This window comes from Trichoplax adhaerens, genomic scaffold (genome assembly GCF_000150275.1).
Source record: "Trichoplax adhaerens TRIADscaffold_3 genomic scaffold, whole genome shotgun sequence".
Lineage (NCBI taxonomy): Eukaryota > Metazoa > Placozoa > Uniplacotomia > Trichoplacea > Trichoplacidae > Trichoplax > Trichoplax adhaerens.
In genome coordinates, this window is record NW_002060945.1 from 8,566,108 (window position 1) to 8,587,481 (window position 21,374).

Here is a 21,374-nt window from a genome sequence, read left to right on the forward strand (position 1 = left end):
CGTCGATAACTGCCTAAAATTAAACTAGGTAGGTCATAGTTTGAACTAGCAATGAACTCGAAGGACGCTCAGCAAGATCTAGACTGATAACCTTAGCAAAATGGTATGACTATTGAAGTCATAAAGCAATGGCATGACTATGATGAAAGTATACACTTATATATATATATTAAGAGCAGTTTAATCTACCGTCAGCCCTTTACTGGTTAGAAATGCTGTTTCATCCGGATCTCGACCTAAAAATTCTTTTAGCATATCGATTGCATCCTGTGATCAAATTTTATGTTATGTCAGTAAAGAATGTCAAAATTAAAAAATCACTAATTCCGGATTGTACTGCTATAATACCTTTGTTCCTCCAGGTTTTAATATCTTTTCTCGATAGTCACGACCAGCTGTAGCGTTCATAACGTTCTTCTTAAATCGCGTATAAAACATATCCATGCAATATACTTCGCTCCACTAGAAAGATAAATAATTACACATGAGTATCGTACTGTACCTTTGAATGCAACCCTAAATCTATGTTCTATAGTAAGTATCTCTAGCTACTGAGATTTCTGCCGTATGGATAGCAAGCTTAGTTGTACACAAGATTTTCATACCAAATATCCATAGTACATTGCATCATAACCATCCGCAAGATGACCAAATGTTGCCGCCATATTTGTGCCTGCAATTATAAATAAAAAAAAGTACTATAAACTTTAAATTTATGCCAGCTTGAATATGAAACTGCCATAAATATAGGGCACTTAAAATTCCAAAAAAATGATGCAGATAATGAACCAATAACCTGGAGTTGCTTGAATGCCTAATATTTCTTCAGATAATCGAGCATAAACGGCAGCTGTATCCGCCTAACATCAAAATTTTGCTTATCAATACTTTACTATCTTAGGCTACCGAATTTCTAGCGCATATATAGTGTTTTGCTTATCTGTCATAATATTAACTATAGAATTCCTGTAACAATTATTTACTTTACGACTTGTATGGATGGTCTGATCGAAGGTTCCCAACATGATCTTTTTAAATAAAAAACAAATAGACAATACACAGATAGCTTAAATATTCCATGTCTATCAAATAATATTACTTAAGATGGGAAGTAAAATAGCGCATAATGTAGCAATTAGAATTTTAAAAGCTCTATATTTAATTCATACCTGACGCAAGTTGAAGACACCAGCGTTCGCCCGTTGTGATTTAATCAATTTTTCTAACAAATCATCAGGAATCGGACTAGAATCTACAATAGTAACAAAGCCAATAGGAAACGTATCAACATGATGATTGATACTTCATCTACGCCATATAATCTATATCTCAATAATATGTTTCGATTGCTTAATATTTTGTTACTTATACAATCAATTAATTAAATGACGAATGATGCATACAGAACTTACGATTGAAAATTGACTCGACATTAAATTATCCAATTACCTTTATAATGGGCAGACATTTTGCAAAGGGACTCTTTTTCCCAGCACCAATTTTCAAGCATTTGAGATGGAGCTTCAACGAAATCTCTTTCAACTCGTGTACCACTAAGAGAACAGAAATATCAATGTTAGCTAAAATTCACTTTAAGACTTTAAAACGAACCTAACTCTATCAATCTCGTACTGTGTACCTGAACATAGAAAAGTTAGCTTCTGCACAAATTCCATGCATTACATGGCCAAACTCATGAAAATAGGTCACCACCTTCACAATCACAAATACTATTTCATTAAGAAATGCAGCAACATGAAACGATTGCTTGAGGCAGATCCTACCTCATCATGAATGAGTAAGGCAGGCCGAGTCGCTGTAGGCTTTGTAAAATTAGCTACCATTGCAGCAATTGCGTGCTAACGATTATGATCATAAATAGAACGATGATTAGGTCAAGGCTATATGATATGTTTCTAAATGATGGCTATAGGCAGCAAATTAAAAATAACCTGTCTAGAGCCATCCGACAATACACATCCGGGCTATTAACAAATTAAAACAATTTGATAGATCAAAATATCTGACAATTACTACGATAAATGGCATTCGTAATTAACCTGTAATCCAAAGCAAGCGGCATGACCAAACTTTCCTTCTCTTGGATGTAAATCAAGGTAAAATTGGCCCATGAAGGTACCAGACGAGCCATCACTGACATTAAACTGCAAAATTGAGTTGAACTCAGTTAATGTACATAAAGGTACTAGTATGAAATAAATTCATAGTTAGACAAATTTACCAATCGCACTTCCGGATGCCACACTTCTGCATTCTCAACTTCTTCAAATTTTAAATCCAGTAATTGCTAAAAATGACAGCGATATTAATTCTATGAGAAGATGTCATCAGCTCAATAAAATGTAGATGAATACCCGGGTAGAACGTATACGTAATTTAATCCTTACCTGATAGATATTTAAAAGGCCTAGTGGTAGTAATGTTGAAATTCAAAAATTTCAAATTAGTTCAAAATTGTCATTTTAAAGTACCGTACATATTATCCATGTCCAATAATTACGAAAATGAGAGCTTCAATATTATATAATATTAGGTCATATCTATAGCAATTTTTACGTCTTTACCTTCAGTTACAATCTCAAGAGGAAAGTATTCCTTCAGTTTTTCGTGATCAACCGAATATTCTTTTTCTTCGACCAAATTCATATAATATCTCATATCCCAAGCATGTATTTTTGCATCATCCTTGTACCCATATTTTTGGCTCTATCGCATCAGGATTAATCAATAAATGAGGTAAATCTGGAATTATCAAATACCGATATCCATAAGACTATACTACCTCTTCAGACTTATACTTTAAGTATGCTTGTAGATCAGACTCTCCTAACGGTTTGAGCTTGCTCGCTAAGCGCGAGAGAAAATTCTTGACATTGGCTGCTGTCTTGGACATTCTAATCTGTATATTTTACAGGATAACACTATTACTTCTATCTCAAATGTTAAGAATAAAGATCATAATGAGACTCTTACCTCCGTAATATAGTCCGCATGTACCGCGTACCCAAGTAAGTCAGCTTGCTATGAAATTTATGAATAAGGTAAGTAATATCTACATTTTTGCTTAGGCATAAATGCATACCTTTTGTCTTAATTCAACGAGTTCTTCCATTATAGCAGCATTTTCATCTTTGCATCTATATACGCATTAGAGTATAAGCATCAATGAAATATTACATCATAACGAAGAGACGTTAATAAAGTGAACATAACAGCGCCGGGTATGTCTATTTCAATTTTGATATTTTAACTTCAACAAATGTATAGCAATCGAGAAATTTGGATGCGAAAATTTGACAACTAAAAATCTGATTTTTTCAAAATTTAAAATTTATTATCCAAATGTAAGTATTTTTCTTAGGAATTTCGAAACATAAAGTATCATGATGACATTATACTAAGGTTATAAATCCACGCAATGAAAGTAATTCTGAGATAGCAATAATGTAATTTTTAAATATGGAAGAAATACCTTGAGTTGAATGCAGTTTCGAGTTTCCTTCTAGTTTCTGGATTAGTAGCTTTCTTCATGCAAGGAAAATAATGAGGATACTTGAGCGAAACCTGGTATAAACCGCTTTCGGTTTTACTCAACCCATCCAAAAAATCATCAGGTAAACCATGTAAATCTTCGGTAGAAAATTCTAGAATAGTATTTTCCTCATTTAAGTTTCTATTAAAATTAATAGCTAGTTCCGTCATTCGCTTCTTGATGACGGTGATTTGATCTCGAATCTCCTTATCCAAATGTAAGCCTAATCAATAAAAGACCGTACACGGATATATATGAATACATTTAATAATATTTCATTATAACCATAGTAGCGTGTAAATATACGAGTAGTTTAAAATCAGATACGAATGCTATCATTGCTGAGAAATAATTAAAACAAATTATGCAATATCATAGGCTATGATGTAGGACACCAGCAAGAATTAACATGCAAGTGTTAATGTAAATATTAGAATACTGTAATGCACAACACAACTAAATCATAGTAGTGATAATGATATGAGTAAAAAACTATTGTATGACTTCAATAGAGCTCTTTTATTTCATGTTAAAGCAATCTTATTTTGTATTTCAGACTAAGTTTATACGTAGTTCTGAAGCAATACTTACCATTTCTCTTTCCATTTCTTATTAATCTGCTGACAAATCTTTTTACTTCACCAGTTAATGTTTGACCCAATTTTTCCTGATTAAGATAAAGAGTAGTACCATTTGATTGAGCTGTGATAGAAGATTATGAAGTCTACATTTCATATAAAATGTTCAGTTTTAATTCATTAAAATTTGGCATAATTACATCGAAAGCTTTGATGTTGTCGTAAACATCCTGCCTCATGCTGTTCACAAAATGAAAGTTACGAGATTAAAGAACGCTTAACACCTTTAATCTAGTCTGCATTACTATTTCTCATTTAGGAATTGAATCGTGCCACAAGACTGCCAACAAACCTAACATTGACTGATCAATACCTTATTTCTACCTCCACTTCCGATAGTTTTCTCTCAGCCTCAGTGCTAGCATTTCTAATTTCCTTATCTGGAGATAATTTAATGAAAAAATATATTATCATCACGGTTACTTCAACTACAGTAGTATTATACCTTTAACGCTGGATATAGCATGTTATAATCAAATCAATCAGGGGAAACATACACATACTTGTCAAAGCATAAAAAATCATAAATTACAGCACGTGTTTTCTAATTCAACTTTAGATGTATTTTCTGCGAAAGAATATAGTATTATATCGTACAATCGAACAAATATAGCGTAGTATCGAGTGAACACATGATACTGTCTGTAATAACTGCTGTTAGCTGATATCGATACTTCTATTAAATAATACAAGCTTAACATCCTGTCGCATCATCAACAATATAAAATGCTACGATAATCGTCTATATCCCTTATAACGATTGCAACTGATCGACAGTAACGCCATGTACGATCCCGTTTTATTGCTGCATATCTTATTATCCAAAGCAATTGACTAGCAGACAATATTGGCTGATGACAAAACAACCAGATGCAAATGTTTACAAATTCTAATTATCAATTTTATTACCCGGTATTAACTTGAAGTATAATTTAATTAGCCCAAGAAAACAACCTAACCTGGCGAGACATGCTGAGGAAAATCAATCGATGACCGAATAGCGCTGGAATCAGCAGAGAAATCAGCTAAAGTCTATTCAAAAATGAAATCAAGAGTACATTGTAGTGCATATTCTCCTATAATAACACCATTGATGCCTATCGTACGTGGAAACAGGCAAAATGATTCTTGCAGTTGATCAAGATAAAATAAGCCGAAATCATCAGCTAAACCTTCCATTATAACTAGACTAATTTGCACTGATACTGTACACTAAAAGTAGACATTAGGATACCACTACTAGGTGAATATCCGATGATAGAGAGAGAAAGAATACAGTTTCGACATGATTTAATCCAATTGAAAGACAGTGGTAGCATCGCCACCCTACTATAGCATGTTGTCTACCATACCTTAATGCAATTTTCGTACGTTACATCTGCATTTTTCATTAATCCAACAGAATCGTAAACCGCTTTCATTCGCTCGATCAATTCGTCAGTAGTTGATGCAATTTCTTTTGCATTTAAATTAAGTTTTAATCGATTGATAGCCGTAACAGCAGCCATTTTGATGTCTGAGATATAGAAGCCGGCGAAATGGACGCTGACCAAGTTGGAGGACTCCTTGGTGACGATACTGACGCTATACACTATGGGAAGTGGGCGCTGGCTGTACACAATTTACGATCTCGACTCAAACGCTACCGGCTCAATACTTGGACAGTATAGACTACGTCAGCAGAATGTCAAACTGGCCCATCACTTGCAATACAGTACAGTCAAGCGGCAGCTCTGGTAGAAACGTCCAACTGCAGCTGACCTACTCAAACACTAGCAATCAACACTTGCGCAGTAGGGACAACTGCTGCGAATACGTTGAGTCATACTGGCATCTCACACGTCTCTACTCAACACTACAACTAGTCAACAGTCGCACAGCAACGAATGCCCCCTATCATGGCGGTCTCTCCTAGTCTCTCTTACTATCCCCTACACTCTTCAGAATCTAATTAAATACTACCAGTTGGTCCCTAAGACCTTAATACGACCAAATTAGTTAGCTAGTTGGGCAAATTTCTTCTTTGATGGAACAAATCCCAATACAAAGTACAATATTGACTCGATCTTACAGTATAAACTTGGCCAAGTTAGAGTTGCTTCTCACACACCTAATAATCACAGTCTCTCCTAGTCTCTCCTACTATCCCTACACTCTTCAGAATCTAATTAAATACTACCTGTGAGTCCCTAATACGACCAAATTAGTTAGCTAGTTGGGCAAATTTCTTCTTTGATGGAACAAATCCCAATACAAAGTACAATATTGACTCGATCTTACAGTATAAACTCGGCCAAGTTAGAGGTGCTTCTCATACACCTAATAATCACAGTCTCTCCTACTATCCCCACACTCTTCAGAATCTCCACTTAAATACTACCTGTGAGTCCCTAATACGACCAAATTAGTTAGCTAGTTGGGCAAATTTCTTCTTTCATGGAATAAATTGCAATACAAAGTAAAGTATGGAATAGATCCTATAGTACTGTATAGATTCAGCCAAGTTACAGAGCTAGCTCGAAAAAGTTCTTCTTTGATTGAATAAATTGCAATACAAAGTAAAGTATGGGAATAGATTCAGCCAAGTTACAGAGCTAGCTCGAGAAAGTTCTTCTTTGATTGAATAAATCGCAATACAAAGTAAAGTATGAGAATAGATTCTATAGTACTGAATAGATTCAGCCAAGTTACAGAGCTAGCTCGAGAAAGTTCTTCTTTGATTGAATAAATCGCAATACAAAGTAAAGTATGGGAATAGATTCTATAGTATTGAATAGATTCAGCCAAGTTACAGAGCTAGCTCGAGAAAGTTCTTCTTTGATTGAATAACTCGCAATACAAAGTAAAGTATGGGAATAGATTCTATAGTACTGAATAGATTCAGCCAAGTTACAGAGCTAGCTCGAGAAAGTTCTTCTTTGATTGAATAAATCGCAATACAAAGTAAAGTATGGAATAGATCCTATAGTATAGTTTCGTCCAAGTTAGTGCGCTAGTTCGGTAAATTTCTTCCTTGATTAAATAAATCGCAATATAAAGTAAAGTATGGAATAGATCCTATAGTATAGACTCGGCCAAGTTAGAGAGCTAGTTTGGGAAATTTCTTCCTTGATTGAATAAATCGCAATACAATGTACAATATTGACTCGATCCTATAGTATAGACTGGGACAAGTTAGTGAGCTAGTTCAGGAAATTTCTTCTTTGATTGAATAAATTGCAATGCAAAACATTGACTCGATCCTATACGCAGTTTAATACCGATAAATACACACACCACATATTGTCATTTTGCAAAATGCCCGGGCAGTTTGCAAAATGACCGACTTCGCATACGGTCACGTTCATATATATAATAATAATTAATTTCTAGTTATGGGATTCTGTTCACTCAATACACGTATCGACTAAATCCTACGGTATAATACTAATCAATATACACTATATTGATATATATATATAATTATAATAATAACTAATTTCTAGTTACGGCATTCTATTCGCTAAATCAGCGCATTTGACGTTGATTACTAGGAAATTTCTAATGAAGACCTGGAAGCTGTGATGGTAACCTAAATTTGAAGCTACTGTACTGTATTTGAAGTCTTCAACAATTTACTAGTAGATAAATACAGGAAGAAATTACGGTAGTAGCAATACAATTAATTTATTTTATAGTATTGGACAAGGACGCCATTATCCTTGTTAGATGGTTTAGTCATGACCTACTAAAGAGATGTGTCTATTTAGTAATCCACACCTATTCAGTAGGCCTAATAAAACTTGACCATTCTTGAACCTCTAGTGTACATTGACGAAGTCCATTAGTAAAATTTTATTGTATTGCTTGGATCTACGAACTATCGATACTAAAGTAATAGTAATTGTCTACAAACGTACACCAAAAATTAATACATTAGTTAGGGATACATTAGTTTCGGTTCAAGAAAACAATATTATTTGCAATAGATTAACCATTTATGAGGTTTACTTCGTGAATTAACGATTAATAAACTTAACAGCACTGTATGATTTATAATAATTTAAATCAACTCTTTTACTATACGTATAAGTTCTAAAATTAAAGTAATGTTATAAAAACTACTTTTGGAATGTAATAATAATATTACTATAAACATAAAAATGAATATATTGTTTATTCTCATCCTAAAATAATAGTAGCTGTAGCATAGCGCCAAACATACATCATATCATCATCGTATCATTAAAGCGTCACCATCTAAATTTAGGAATAGATCTTTCAAATATTTGAAAGCTATATGGATGTAGCAATATTATGCTATACATAAAAAACATAAAGTGATTTACATATTACTATATAAAACTTAATCAATACTCTTACATTTAATAGGTAATTTAGTAAAAAATTACTGCAGAGAGCATAATTTTATCTATTCAAATCAAGTCACGAACGATATACAAACAATCAACTTAAAAAGTGCTCACGACAAGGACGTAATATCCGCTTTAACAGGCTGGGATAGAAACACCCGTAAATTACTTGAAAACCAAATCCTACAGCTAGCTATACGGACGAAAAAATCAACGCATCATTCAAATTCAACAATATCTAGACAGCAACTTGTTTGTAGGTACTGGATAATTTCAATTAAAGTGGTCAAGTTTATAATTGTATAATGAAAAGATAATGTAAAATTTAGAAACAAATGCGGTAGTGCAACGCTATTTTATGATATTTTGTCACAAGCCATGCAGAGGCCAACAAAATTCAACAATAATATTAATGATAAGTAAGGTAATTTATAAAATTTTGTGGTCTAATAAATCATATCATTAATAAGACTTTGTTCAGGAAAAAGTATTTGAATGTTGCAGCTATGCATATAACGCACTCTTGATCTTATTAATCTCCAATACAGTCCAGCATTTTCACGGTACAACATTTCCAATTGAGAAAGTACTTTAGTAATAATTAAGCTCAAAAGTTGATCAAAATAAAAGTATTATCTGAGGAAAAAACAATGCATCAAAGTATTGTACAGTATTGTAACTCGCACCAATAAATACTGACACTTTAATTGCCTTTGTACCAATAATAAAACAGCAGATAAATTAAAAATCAGTAAAGTACAGCCTAATAGCAACATTCATCCTAATAAAATAAAAGATATTACATATTACGAAAGAGAAGAATGTATAATACACTGCACACCTTATCTACCTGCTATAGTTAGCATACAAGTAGATAATGTCATACTGTAAGATCTCTCTTACTTCACTTACATTTGATCAATTTGCTAGAATTAGCAAAACACTATCTTATCTCACAATAAAATCATACAAATAGTCCGGATAAACAATCTATTTAAACACCATATTAGCGAAACTGTTGTGAAAATAGCAAACTTACTTCACTGGCGAGCAAACTAGGGCATCAAATTGAAACTCTACTAATAGCCATCTACAACAATAAATTGCTTCAACTAGCAGTATCAACTGAGTTAAAATATACAATTTCTCATATTAACTGATTCAAATTAAATATCAATAAATATTTTCATAATACGTGAAACTGTAGAGAAATGCGATAATTTTGAAAGAGTCGCCCAGTAAAATGCGATAAGCAAAAATTAAAATTTCAAAATACTTCTACAAGGGTCTAATCTCAAATCATAAATTAAACATTTGTTCGATACTATATAATTAGTACATGGTTAAAACCACCAAGTTTCTAATCAATATCGTCACAGTAAGGCGTAAAATTTTTCAAGTCAAGCAATCGTTTAAGTCTCTCCCCTGAAGGTGGATGCCATAAGTAGCCCATCAACATCATAATACTAGCTTCAGGCATTGCACCGTTAAGAAAAGCTTTCTCCCACAGTTGATTTTTCCGCATGAATTCAATACCACCTGCAATCACAATGACTATATCAAGCTATGCACAAGGATATGCAAAACAAGAATAACGCCAATACAATTTGCTATACTTATCTTCAAAAATATCCGCGTACAAATACGTGTACACAAAATGACTGTCACAACTATAATATAGAGTAATTATCTTATTTCGGCCAGATAATAAAATTTAGAATATACTGATATCAAAAATAGTCCTGCGTCAATTTCAGTTTTTTAATATACGATCTATAGTGACGGAAGATAGTGTTTACTTTCGCAATCATATCTAAATTGATTCAATTGATGTTTTCAGACGTGTACTATAGTTAATATAAAAGAGAGGCCACAAGTCGAATAAATTTTAGGTTCTGCGGTTTAAGCCTAAAAGAGGCGTATGATTGATTACCACGGCCTCCTGACGAGAGTACTGTAGAATATCAATATTTCAAGTTATACTGTTGAAATGACGCTTTGCAACAAATCGATTATACTATGGGGTTGCTTACTATCTTGATAAACTTCATTTTAACGCTAACATCAGATTCTAGAAAAATAACTTTAGGCACAGTGTACAATAGATAATACAAAAGATTAACTAGCAGTACCTGCCATGTAGGTAGGATCAATAGTGGCTGCAACTCTATCTGCTCTATAAACTTGCCAATTCATTACACGTGAAGTAACAATGTGATAAAAGGACAGCGTCCCAACTGCAACCAAGATTTTATTCAAGATTCGCAATCTTCGTTGAAGAGCCCATTTATTACACAAAGCAAAACCTCCATAACCAAGCAAATAAAATGCAGGCAAGATTGTACCAGATAATATAAAGTCCTTGTATTTCAAACGTACTAGCTCATGAGCCATTTGAAACTTGTTACAATTAGGTGACGGAATTAATTTGTCAGCTAAATCTGGATGTCGAGATAAATAACTTGATTTGATAATCCCAGAACGCTCGATATCATTTCTCGTTGCAAAGTACATTGTATATGGTAGACTTAGAACAGCTCCATTTCGCAAACTGGTACTTCCTAAATTTCCAGCTGCAAATCCTATGATAGTTAGAAAGGAGAAGTTGAAATAGGGTTCCCTAATTACCTTATTAACAGCTTCAATGCCATTTATTCATGATACGTAGATCTGCTCTATACAAATCGAACTAAAATCAACATTGATTTATTGCACTACTACACTACAATAGGGCAATAAAATACTAAATTACATTGTTGCAATGACTACCATAGCTACGAAATGATTCATCAGTGTTGTTATTAAGTACCTTCTCCAACAACAACTTCAATTTTATTGCTTTTATTAATACCAAGTTTCCTACAAATACTCTGGCATAAATCGAATGTTTCTTGTTGAACAGGTTTAGTATTGAGCATAAAATTAGAAACGACGCTTTGATGGAAAAAGTGTGGCCCAAATTCTAATGTTAAAATACCACATGTAACAGCACCCAGTACGATGACCTTCTTCATGTTGCAGCTAGTGTATTGATAAACCAGAATAGTTGGATCAATATTTGATTGATTAAAAGATTGTCACAAAACAGCTTCGTAACAAGGTTTACGTCAAAATAAATCTCTAAATTTCTAAAGTCGCCCAAGATTCAATATCCCTTGTCTACTCATAAGAACTTAGACGCCTTTGCTTCGATATTGTACAACCAGAGAAGTCATTTTATTCCACTATCTACTGAGCTCATAATTATTATATTGACCCTTGGGCATCAGCTAACATTGATGAATCATCATAAGATTCTAACAGTTAAGTCTTTACTTAATAGCCAAATTAATACAGAAATAGTTATAGGCATATGTAAGAATTTTCTTCCAGTACAGCATAGAAGTTACTGTAATACACTATCACTTACTTCCAACCGTGGCCAAGATAGAATATTCCTCAGCTAATGCAATCGTTGCCAAGACGAGCTGAAATTAATTGGCTCTACTGTACTGCGCAGTTACTAGAGCAGCAGTCAACGCACTCACTCAGTCCCCTACAGCACCTTCAATTGACCGTGCTTTACCATTCCGTACGGTACAAAATTACGACTGTTCTGCATTTAGGGTTGCACAAGCCGTCACAATCTTCTAGTCATGGATGACTAGAAGATTGCGATGCGTTTATTTTCTTTTCAGACTCAGAAAAAGGGAAAAATAGTTCTGAAACTAACGTAAAATTACTATACCTTTATAGCTTTATGTAGCTAGAAAGCTGAACTTTGTATACAAGTTGATAGAATTACGCTACTCGTAATGCTCATTATAAAATATTACTTTAAAAGACAAAATCTGCTACATTACAAAGTGCAATTTTGTCCGAATACCGACTGTCCATTAGCCCTGACCATTTTGCATAAAATGCAAGAACAGTCGTAGCACCTAGTAATGATGACGATGTACTTTGCCATCCAAAAGTTGCAAGTGAAAATAAATACAGTGTTCATTCTGCTAGTCCATGGTACAACACTGGCTATTGTACTAGACAGTGTATCCTGAATATACGCGTTGGTAGCCATTGGTGTAGATTGTCAAAGTGACTTCGTCAACATGGCAAGAAATGACTTGTACATTTTAAGCTAGTAGCGATGTGTAATAAGTACTACTTTCAGCCTTACAGTATCCAGTCACACAACGAAGTAAGCCCTCAAAGTAGCGGTTAAAAATATAGTTTATTACTTCAAATCTTATTGATGAGCATTGCAGTAGTAGAACTGAAGATAATGCAACTACACCACACAGCTAGTTCAAGGCTATCGACCTATCTCCCCTCCAAAGGAGTTGGCCTTTTATAAATACATTCCTAGAAAAGATTATTGATAAATATGTTTATCAAATCCCCGTTTCAATCAATTTAGGTAAATCCTACTTTGCTTTCCCTATATGATTCCTTACTCTACTTAACGTTCAATATGGCTCCTGCAAACATCCAAAACATCATCAACTAATTGTCTGTAATGCCCACAACACCTAATAGGGTGGATCTAACAACGCTAATCTACTATCTTATTTACCCGATGCCTCAACATAATCTAGTTTTCCTACACGATGAACAGGTTTTAATTATAAGACATGAGAAAATGGAAGAGTCCATGACTCAGTATATTGTAATCTTCAACGTTATAAGTACAAATATGCATTAGCTGCATTCGCTAGCAATGATGTGCAATAAAATTAGCATTCATATGTTTTACGAGAGATCACGATACTGTAGCCAGCACAACATGATAGATTTCTGGTAAGGCTTGTTTACAAAGTCTTGACTTTCTTAACATATTGTATAGTTCTGGAATTGTCGAGCGCTGTATCAACTACTGGCAATGTGCATAGGAAGTATAGAATTACGGCCTCCTATGTATCATCTTGTTAAACCAATAGCTATTGATGACTACAGCCATATTAGCGATCAATCATTTACTAAACGCAATATGAAAATAGTTGACTACGACAGCTATAGTATAGAAAAGAAACTAACAGAATGCCATCATAGTCATATAGGTAAGAAAATCTTGACAATTTTGGCAAATTTCTGATACTGTAAACAATAAACTACACATATATCGATATAATATGCCTGCTTACGCCTATGTACTGTATAGTTGCTGATTGTTCGCTAGATTAAAACGATCAAATATTCTCGGTGAAAAGGATGGATATGAATGAAATTACCCTCATATTGATACAATAAGCCTACTTACGACTATATATGGTAGCTGATCGTTCGCTAGATTAAAAGGATCAAATATTCTTAGTGGAAAGACAGGACATAAATGAAACTACTCACATATCGATACAATATACCTGCTTAAGCCTATGCATAGTTGCTGGTCATTCACTAGATTAAAACGATCAAATATTCTCAGTAGAAAGACAGGACTTAAATGTAACAACCCACATATCGATACAATATGCCTGCTTAAGGCTATGCATAGTTGCTGTCATTCACTAAATCGAAACGATCAAATTTAATGCGGTAAAAAGGCGAGACAGCAATTAAACTATTCAAATATCGATGCAGTATGTTTACTTATGCCTATGATCAGTTGCTGGTCATTCGCTGAATTAAAACGATCAAATATTCTCGACGGAAAGACAGGACAAAAATTAAAGTACGTGTATATGATATATATAATCATGCTAATTTACAGTATAAGTATTTAATAGTTAAAACTAATATCCTTGCTTAATGCAATTGAGGGTTAGCAGAGGCAAAAAAATACTCCATGAAAATACTGTCGATGTGAAATAATAATGTCCATAAGAAAAATATGCGTATCTATTTGTTTATTGGTCTACAGCAATGTCTTATTATATACGTACTGCATTTTAATATGCACTATAAAATGTAACATAATACTATGAAATAGATCATAGTATAACCGCGAAAGTCAGCAATCAATAATAGTGGGAATTAATATCACTATATCAAGTCCTTTCGTTCTACAATACGTGATTCTTTTCTCAAAATACTTGACAAGTATTTCATACTTGATAAACTCCAGCTTACAGCTACTCATTATCTTTTATTAAGACAAGCTTTATTGATTGCAGTGACGCTTTTCAGCAGAAAATACAAGAGAAAATGATAAAGGATTAATATATATTCTTTATTTTGTTCACTTCTTGCACACATTTATCTTTGTTATATCCCTAATTTAACCATTACGAAAGTTGAAACGAGCGCTACCAAAGACAATTACATCAAGCCGAATAAAGATTTGCTACGCTATACATTTGCCTTCAAGCCAATATGTATCAATCGTAGCCTTTCCGTTATCCTATTTCAACACAACAGAATAAATTAAATAGACTAAAATTACTTAAAATAAAGTTAAAATAATAATAGACGTCTTCCAATGTGAACGCGTTTATATTTTTATATCACATTGATAAGGTAATTACGCTTATATAAATTGTAACTCTTACCAAAATGGGAATAGATTCATGATAACGCATATCATAGTCGCCATAGCTAGATAAGGCTTCATAAGTTGATTTACTAATATTTATCTTCATAGCTAAGAGGAACATACAGGTAATAATGAAGCAATTTCGCAGAATTGACATCAATTAGCAAACGAATCATCCAAATATTATATACTATTATAATTATCAGTGATAATTTTGATTTGACTGTAAGTTAATATCAATCATGATAATCATAGATTATTATCATAGTAAAAATCAAGATTAGCAGTTAACACGCACTGGGTAGTAAAGTACCTGAACATTTTTTCTAGTTTAAGTAAATTTCAATTTGAACTTACGACTTCCTCGTGCTTCCATCCTAGTTGCTACAGATACTGTCTGACCGAATAAGCAATAGCGCGGCATTTTAATCCCAACTACACCAGCAACGCACGATCCTGCCGTATCAAAAAGTATATAGAAATAATTACAACATTGACCAATATAATCAACATCTGACTTAAACATTAGTAAAAAAATTAATTCATGGTATCAAATAATCATGCACGTAGCTAAATAATAAGTAAATGGTAATGTAACTATTAAATAAAAACAGAACTTTAAGTTGAAATATTCTTCATTATTCGCCAGTTATTAACAAGTTATGGTAAGAACAAATTAAATTATTATTTGACAGCATCATAAAATATTAAAATTTCCTGTATTATTATGAATATCATCGGTGTAAACACAGAATTGCCTCTTAATGTAGTTCGCTACTAGATTTTTCAAGTATCTAATTTTGAATACAAACACTGTCGGTACCAAGAATAACAAAATGTGAACTGATATAACGTTCTCACCAGTATGGATACCAATTCTCATTTGCAATTGTTCAACAGGAACATGGGGAATGTTAATTCGTCGCATATTAGTCAAGATTTCCATTGCCATTTGGGCAATTTCTACCGCGTGCTTTTTCTCTGCTAATCGCTTCGGAACACCAGAGGCTACCATATACGCATCGCCAATAGTTTCCGTTTTATAGACATGATAACGATCGACAATACGATCAAATAGCGTATAAATAGCATTTAGCATATAAACTACTCGTACCGGTGTAGTGGAATGACATATGTGTGTAAAGCCAACAATATCACTAATATATATAGTAACATCATCGAAAGCTTCAGCAATGACGACTTTACCCAATTTTAATTGTTCAGCAACAGCTGAAGGTAATAACTGATGTAACAATTGATCAGTACGATATCGGTGATATTCAATATCACTCAATCGGAGTCCAAAATAGGACACTTGTCTCTGAATTTGTCGTTGCATACCAGTAGTCATTATAATAACTAAAACTCCAACAATTAAAGCAGCAGCCAAAACTAAAATTTGCTGACGATTAACAACTTTAATGTCACGTACAAGTTTGTCAGTATCATTATGGATATTTTCTCTTAATTGATAGCTTAAAGTAGTTAACATCTGTAAGTATTGGGTGGTGCTATTTTTCCAATACGATAAAGACTGAACATTAGGTTGATGATGTCGATTGAACATAATTTTAGTAATTTCTTGGTTAATTATTTCTACAACAGTATTATTTAAGTGGTTTTGAAAATAATTGTTTATGAAAGAAGATAAACGCCCCGCTGATGTCAAGTATAACTGATGACGACTATTATGATATATAAAAATGAAGACTTCACTTGAATATAAATAACCGCGTGAATAATATAAATTACCAATAGCTCGACTTAGAGTAGCCTCATCTTCAGCTAAAATTAAAAAATGAATAGCTATAAGATCCTGCCAATCGAGCAATGTTGATGTAGTTTGTATCAGACGAACTTTATGTTCAGATAACAGTCCTACTGTACGGGCATAAAATTCAACTTCAAGTAAAACATTAGTTAATTTATTATCCGTTTTATTACGATGATCTTCAATTCTATGATGAATGATTTCATCTTCATCATCATCATGATCATCCAAGCTATCTTTATGATGCTCATCCTCTTCATGGCCATTTTCAAATTTAGAATCAGTAATATTACGTTTATCCAGTACATTACTGTCATAGATATTACTAGAATAATTCGAATTGATATACGTAATAGTAGCAGTTAACTCACTCAAGATAGCTTGAATTTTATCCACATGATCAAATAGGCTATCCACTGCTTTACGAATTGAATTAATTTGTGCAATATCTTTAGTAGAACGTCGAAAATTAGTCGCGGATAAAACAATAAAAAAGACACAGATCAACGTGGTAAATAAAATAATAATCATACTCTGCCGTCTGCTACGTTTATACTGCGATGAATCATCCTTTAAATTTCCTCTGCCGCATAATCTATGCCAAAAGCCAAGTTGATCTCGGCTCTCCGTTAAATCATAGCTTTCAACGGTATCATACCTTGTTAGCATGCTTCTCCTTCTTCTACTCGGAATAGCTCTAGTTACGAAATTCATTGCTGTAATCTAATGCCGGTAATGGATTTACCAAATCTTTCGATAACCTATTTTTAACTGATTATATATATTTATTAAATATAATCATGTAGCTATAAGGGAATATAATTATACCGACCAAATATGTTTAAAAAAGATCGATTATTAATTCTATATTCTTATTTTCAAACTTTTAGCGATAAAACGTCACCACAACACCTTCTAATGTTTACGGTATTCCAATTTGATACGAGAATGTCAAAAGCTATGCAATAAATAAATATGCATGCCGACAACGATCTTTTTTTCGACCAAAATATACGAATTTTTCAACGTCGATAAGCAGCCATAGATGCTATAGCATCAATTAGCTAATAAACAACTTCGATTTTTTTTTTAATCTTAGCTAATAGTCTTTTAAAATTCGTTATGATAGGTTAAATACCTGTATAAAATTTCATTCCTATGATGAAAAATTGAAATTGAAATAAAGATTCATACAATATTATGATCAATACCTAATACTGCATGTAATAGCTTTCAACATTCAAGACAAGACCGCCAATTCAAATATTAAATCATGCTAAAAATTCCTTCTACGCGTTTAATAAGTTCTCCCATTGATTGTTCTAAAATATTTTATATAGGCTTAAATGGTCTTTTCCTTAGTGAGATCATCGAGTTAACCTCTTTTAAACTAGATAATTGAGGGTAATTTCTTGGTGTGATAATGATCCAACGAAAAAAATTTCTTCTTTATGCTTGGCTAATTTTAATGTATTTTAAATATCTCAACATCTATCTATCACCATTTACAACGCATTTAATGACAAAATATTGAACAGGCAAATTGCTCTGATAGCCACTGTTATATTATCAATCAGGATTATGAATGAAAGCTATATTTCTCTAATTCTTTGGTATCTGATTTCTATCTGCTTTTAGCTGATGCCAATAACCGCCGATTAATTATGATAAATTAGAAGAAACAATTTTGTATAATGATAGCTAGGTTAAAGTTAAATGCAAAAGGCTAACTAGCAATAGTAGATTTCTTTGCCATATATAGTTACTATGGCATTAAATGATGGGTTGGATATCGTAGTGGCCGTTAATCAGCTTAAGATCTGTTTCTTTGTATGTCTAGTATGTGTTTATATTTTAAGTTCTATTTTATAGGTACTGTTATATGTGATGACAAAATTGAACAGATGGCAAGTTAATAGTAATGGTCAAAAATTGATCGATAAATCAATCTCTTCTTTTGTGAATATTGTATTATATTCTTGACACCGGATCTAAGCTTAATCAAATAACCATCTTACATAATTAATTTGACGTCTGAACTTTTATACGAATATAATATTCTACTACTGGCATTTTTACAAGATAAATAAAGTATCCCTCGCTAATTATATTATTGACAGTGAATTCTTCCAATTTATTAGCTTTTTCATTCGGTAGCAGAAAGAGCTAATTCTATATTTTTACTATTATTATCTGTTTAGATTTTGGAGGACAATTTTTAATATAAAATGCATTGATCTAACTCTTAATTCTTTTATTATCATGATAATACAAGATGATATCGACTTTACTGTCTTTGGCGTCAAAGAGATCACCACTGTTATTATTAGTGGTCAATAAGGAAATTAGAAAGAAAGTTACGGTCATATGTAAATGATGCAATTCTAAACCAAATAGCAGCTTTAGTTTCAATTTAATTTCATGTCATCATTCACTAAGCTAGTACTTTCTTATTATGACCAGGATAGAATTTCCTGTTAAGACAATTAAGGACTTATATTTCCCCTGTAAAAATACGTAAAGTACTTTTATTACTCATTATTATTAAAGTCGAGCATAAGTCCTTTATCATCAATAATAGAGTTTACTGGAAATTGAAATTATTGACTTCGGAGGTCTAAAAATATAGTTCATTATACGCACAGGGGTCATTGTAAGTAGTATGGAGATAAATCGTCGTAATTTTATAACAGAATCACATTAATATAGTCATTTATTTCATGAATGAACTAGTTAAGATCTAAGATATTGCGATAGATGAAGTAAACCTCAGCACTTTAGATTGCAATTGATTAATGAGATTTGAAAATTTTATCATGAATAACTTTAGTAGCCGTTACTTAGAAATACTTTATGTTTAAAATCTCTATTTGGTATATACTATTAATATCACGTCCGTGTTTTAAAAATATATTGATATGTAAACACGTAAAATTATAATCCTACTTACAGTATATGACGTAAACTAATGTTTAGAGTAATATAGTTATTAACTGTATTAGATCATAACAAATCTCAGGATTCATAATTTTGGCTTAAAAACTGAATTATTTGTCGGTTATTATAGTTCTATTATACTCTTCCGGCGATATAGAAGAGATTAGCAGCCTTTCTTGCTAGCGATAGTGTAAAAACTTAGGAATCATTTACACAGCGTTAGAATTTCTGGTTGAATCCAATCACTGTGAATCTGTATTTGCAGCAGGAAATGGAAAGAAACGAGTATTAATATGATGCCTAATTAAGTAGTCCAATACTGGAAATGTTGTGACATTGGATCAGTGAGTTAAAGTAAATAATCTTTCATGAACAACAAGCTGTTATTCTAGATCATACTGCAATTAAGAAGATAAAGCAGACGTTTTAATCGATATATAACAGAAATGTATTGAATAAGAGCTACTTACTTAATAGATGTTATATATCTACCATGGTATTATATTAAATTTACATCTTACAAAATAATACTTAGATTCAAATAAACTTGATCAAGAGCATAATTAGCATATTGCTAGTACTATAAATTAAAATAAATTAGACGCAATATATTTTTGACAACCATAAAATGGTCAAATGATCATTGAATTTGAATTTAAAATGGAAAATTAATTTTGCAGAAAAATCTACCGGTATTTAATAAATCAATGATATAATTAGCTGTTCAAATTTAAAAATTAGAGCTGAAGAATATCCGTTGCTATTCAAAAGGGGAGAATCTTCGTCAGAGATTGATTACCGTAACATTAGTAAAAAAAATCAAATTAGTATTGCTTATATGATCTCCACAATCTGAAATCAGCGGTAAACTGCGACTGAATTGCTATAGTATATCCTAAAAAACGAGGTGCCGTTATAGACATCATACATCGATTCTTATTAACAATTTGAATGATTATAAATATATTTAGCATGAACTAGAAGTATATGCATTTGGTCTATAACCATCTACATGATATCTGCTAAAGTTAAGAACAACGAGGACTGAATCTAAGTCGATGAAAAATCAGAAATAGTAAGAATTTGCTTGCATAAGTCATTATTAATCTCTTTAATACTCCCTATGGACACAATCAGTCATTAGCAATGCACAACTAGAGATGATCGATCACCCAATAGTAAATGAAATTCGTTAAGTCTGGGTATCATTTTCTGACATTATAGGGTAACTTAGCTTGACTTCAAATTACGGACTTTCTTCTAGCTGTATAAAAATCGTTAAAGATTGAAGAAGAAAGTTTTTTGAATTATTTTTATAGATTAAATTATTAGCAATATTATCCCCTACTATGAATAAAAGTTTGTAACGAAGAAAATTAAGATTACGTGTCTACCGTTAGGTTTGTTCTCCCAGATATCTACATACTATACGACTCCAAATGCTGACAATCTTCCCTATCATTAGCAAGCTACAGCAAACAATATATCTCTCTCGGACAAAAGCGACCGTAGACTTCATCAGATAATCAGTTAATTTAGAGTTTAGTTACATTGATATTTGTTATGAGACTTTACAGTTATCTATAAGACTATATATAATGTCATAGAAAACGATATTATCCCATAAATATCAAAGTATACTGTATGGCGAAATAAGATTAGCATTAGTTAGTGA

General features: G+C 32.5%; 3 protein-coding genes across 3 annotated transcripts; all 3 read right to left on the bottom strand.

Moving 5' to 3' along the window:
* Window positions 1-180: 180 nt before the first annotated feature.
* TRIADDRAFT_22587 (uncharacterized protein) lies at window positions 181-5,699 on the bottom strand (the record flags this gene model as incomplete). The annotated part of the gene is made up of 23 exons (XM_002111200.1): window positions 181-267; window positions 349-462; window positions 606-673; window positions 797-860; window positions 984-1,028; window positions 1,170-1,252; window positions 1,450-1,553; window positions 1,640-1,713; window positions 1,785-1,859; window positions 1,953-1,985; window positions 2,061-2,165; window positions 2,243-2,308; window positions 2,409-2,428; window positions 2,586-2,727; window positions 2,804-2,920; window positions 2,995-3,042; window positions 3,104-3,158; window positions 3,494-3,776; window positions 4,145-4,220; window positions 4,332-4,371; window positions 4,505-4,571; window positions 5,151-5,223; window positions 5,544-5,699. 23 exons carry the CDS (start codon window positions 5,697-5,699, stop codon window positions 181-183), a joined length of 1,995 nt encoding a protein of 664 aa, XP_002111236.1.
* Window positions 5,700-9,903: 4,204 nt separating this feature from the next.
* On the bottom strand, window positions 9,904-11,557 carry TRIADDRAFT_54987 (uncharacterized protein; the record flags this gene model as incomplete). Its single annotated transcript, XM_002111201.1, has 3 exons — window positions 9,904-10,082; window positions 10,676-11,125; window positions 11,353-11,557. The coding sequence occupies 3 exons, from the start codon at window positions 11,555-11,557 to the stop codon at window positions 9,904-9,906; spliced, it is 834 nt and encodes a 277-aa protein (XP_002111237.1).
* Window positions 11,558-15,034: 3,477 nt separating this feature from the next.
* Window positions 15,035-16,258, bottom strand: TRIADDRAFT_5829 (uncharacterized protein; the record flags this gene model as incomplete). Its single annotated transcript, XM_002111202.1, has 3 exons — window positions 15,035-15,099; window positions 15,349-15,447; window positions 15,853-16,258. Coding segments are annotated over 3 exons (570 nt in total), but the record flags the coding sequence as incomplete, so codon positions are not given.
* Window positions 16,259-21,374: the final 5,116 nt, after the last annotated feature.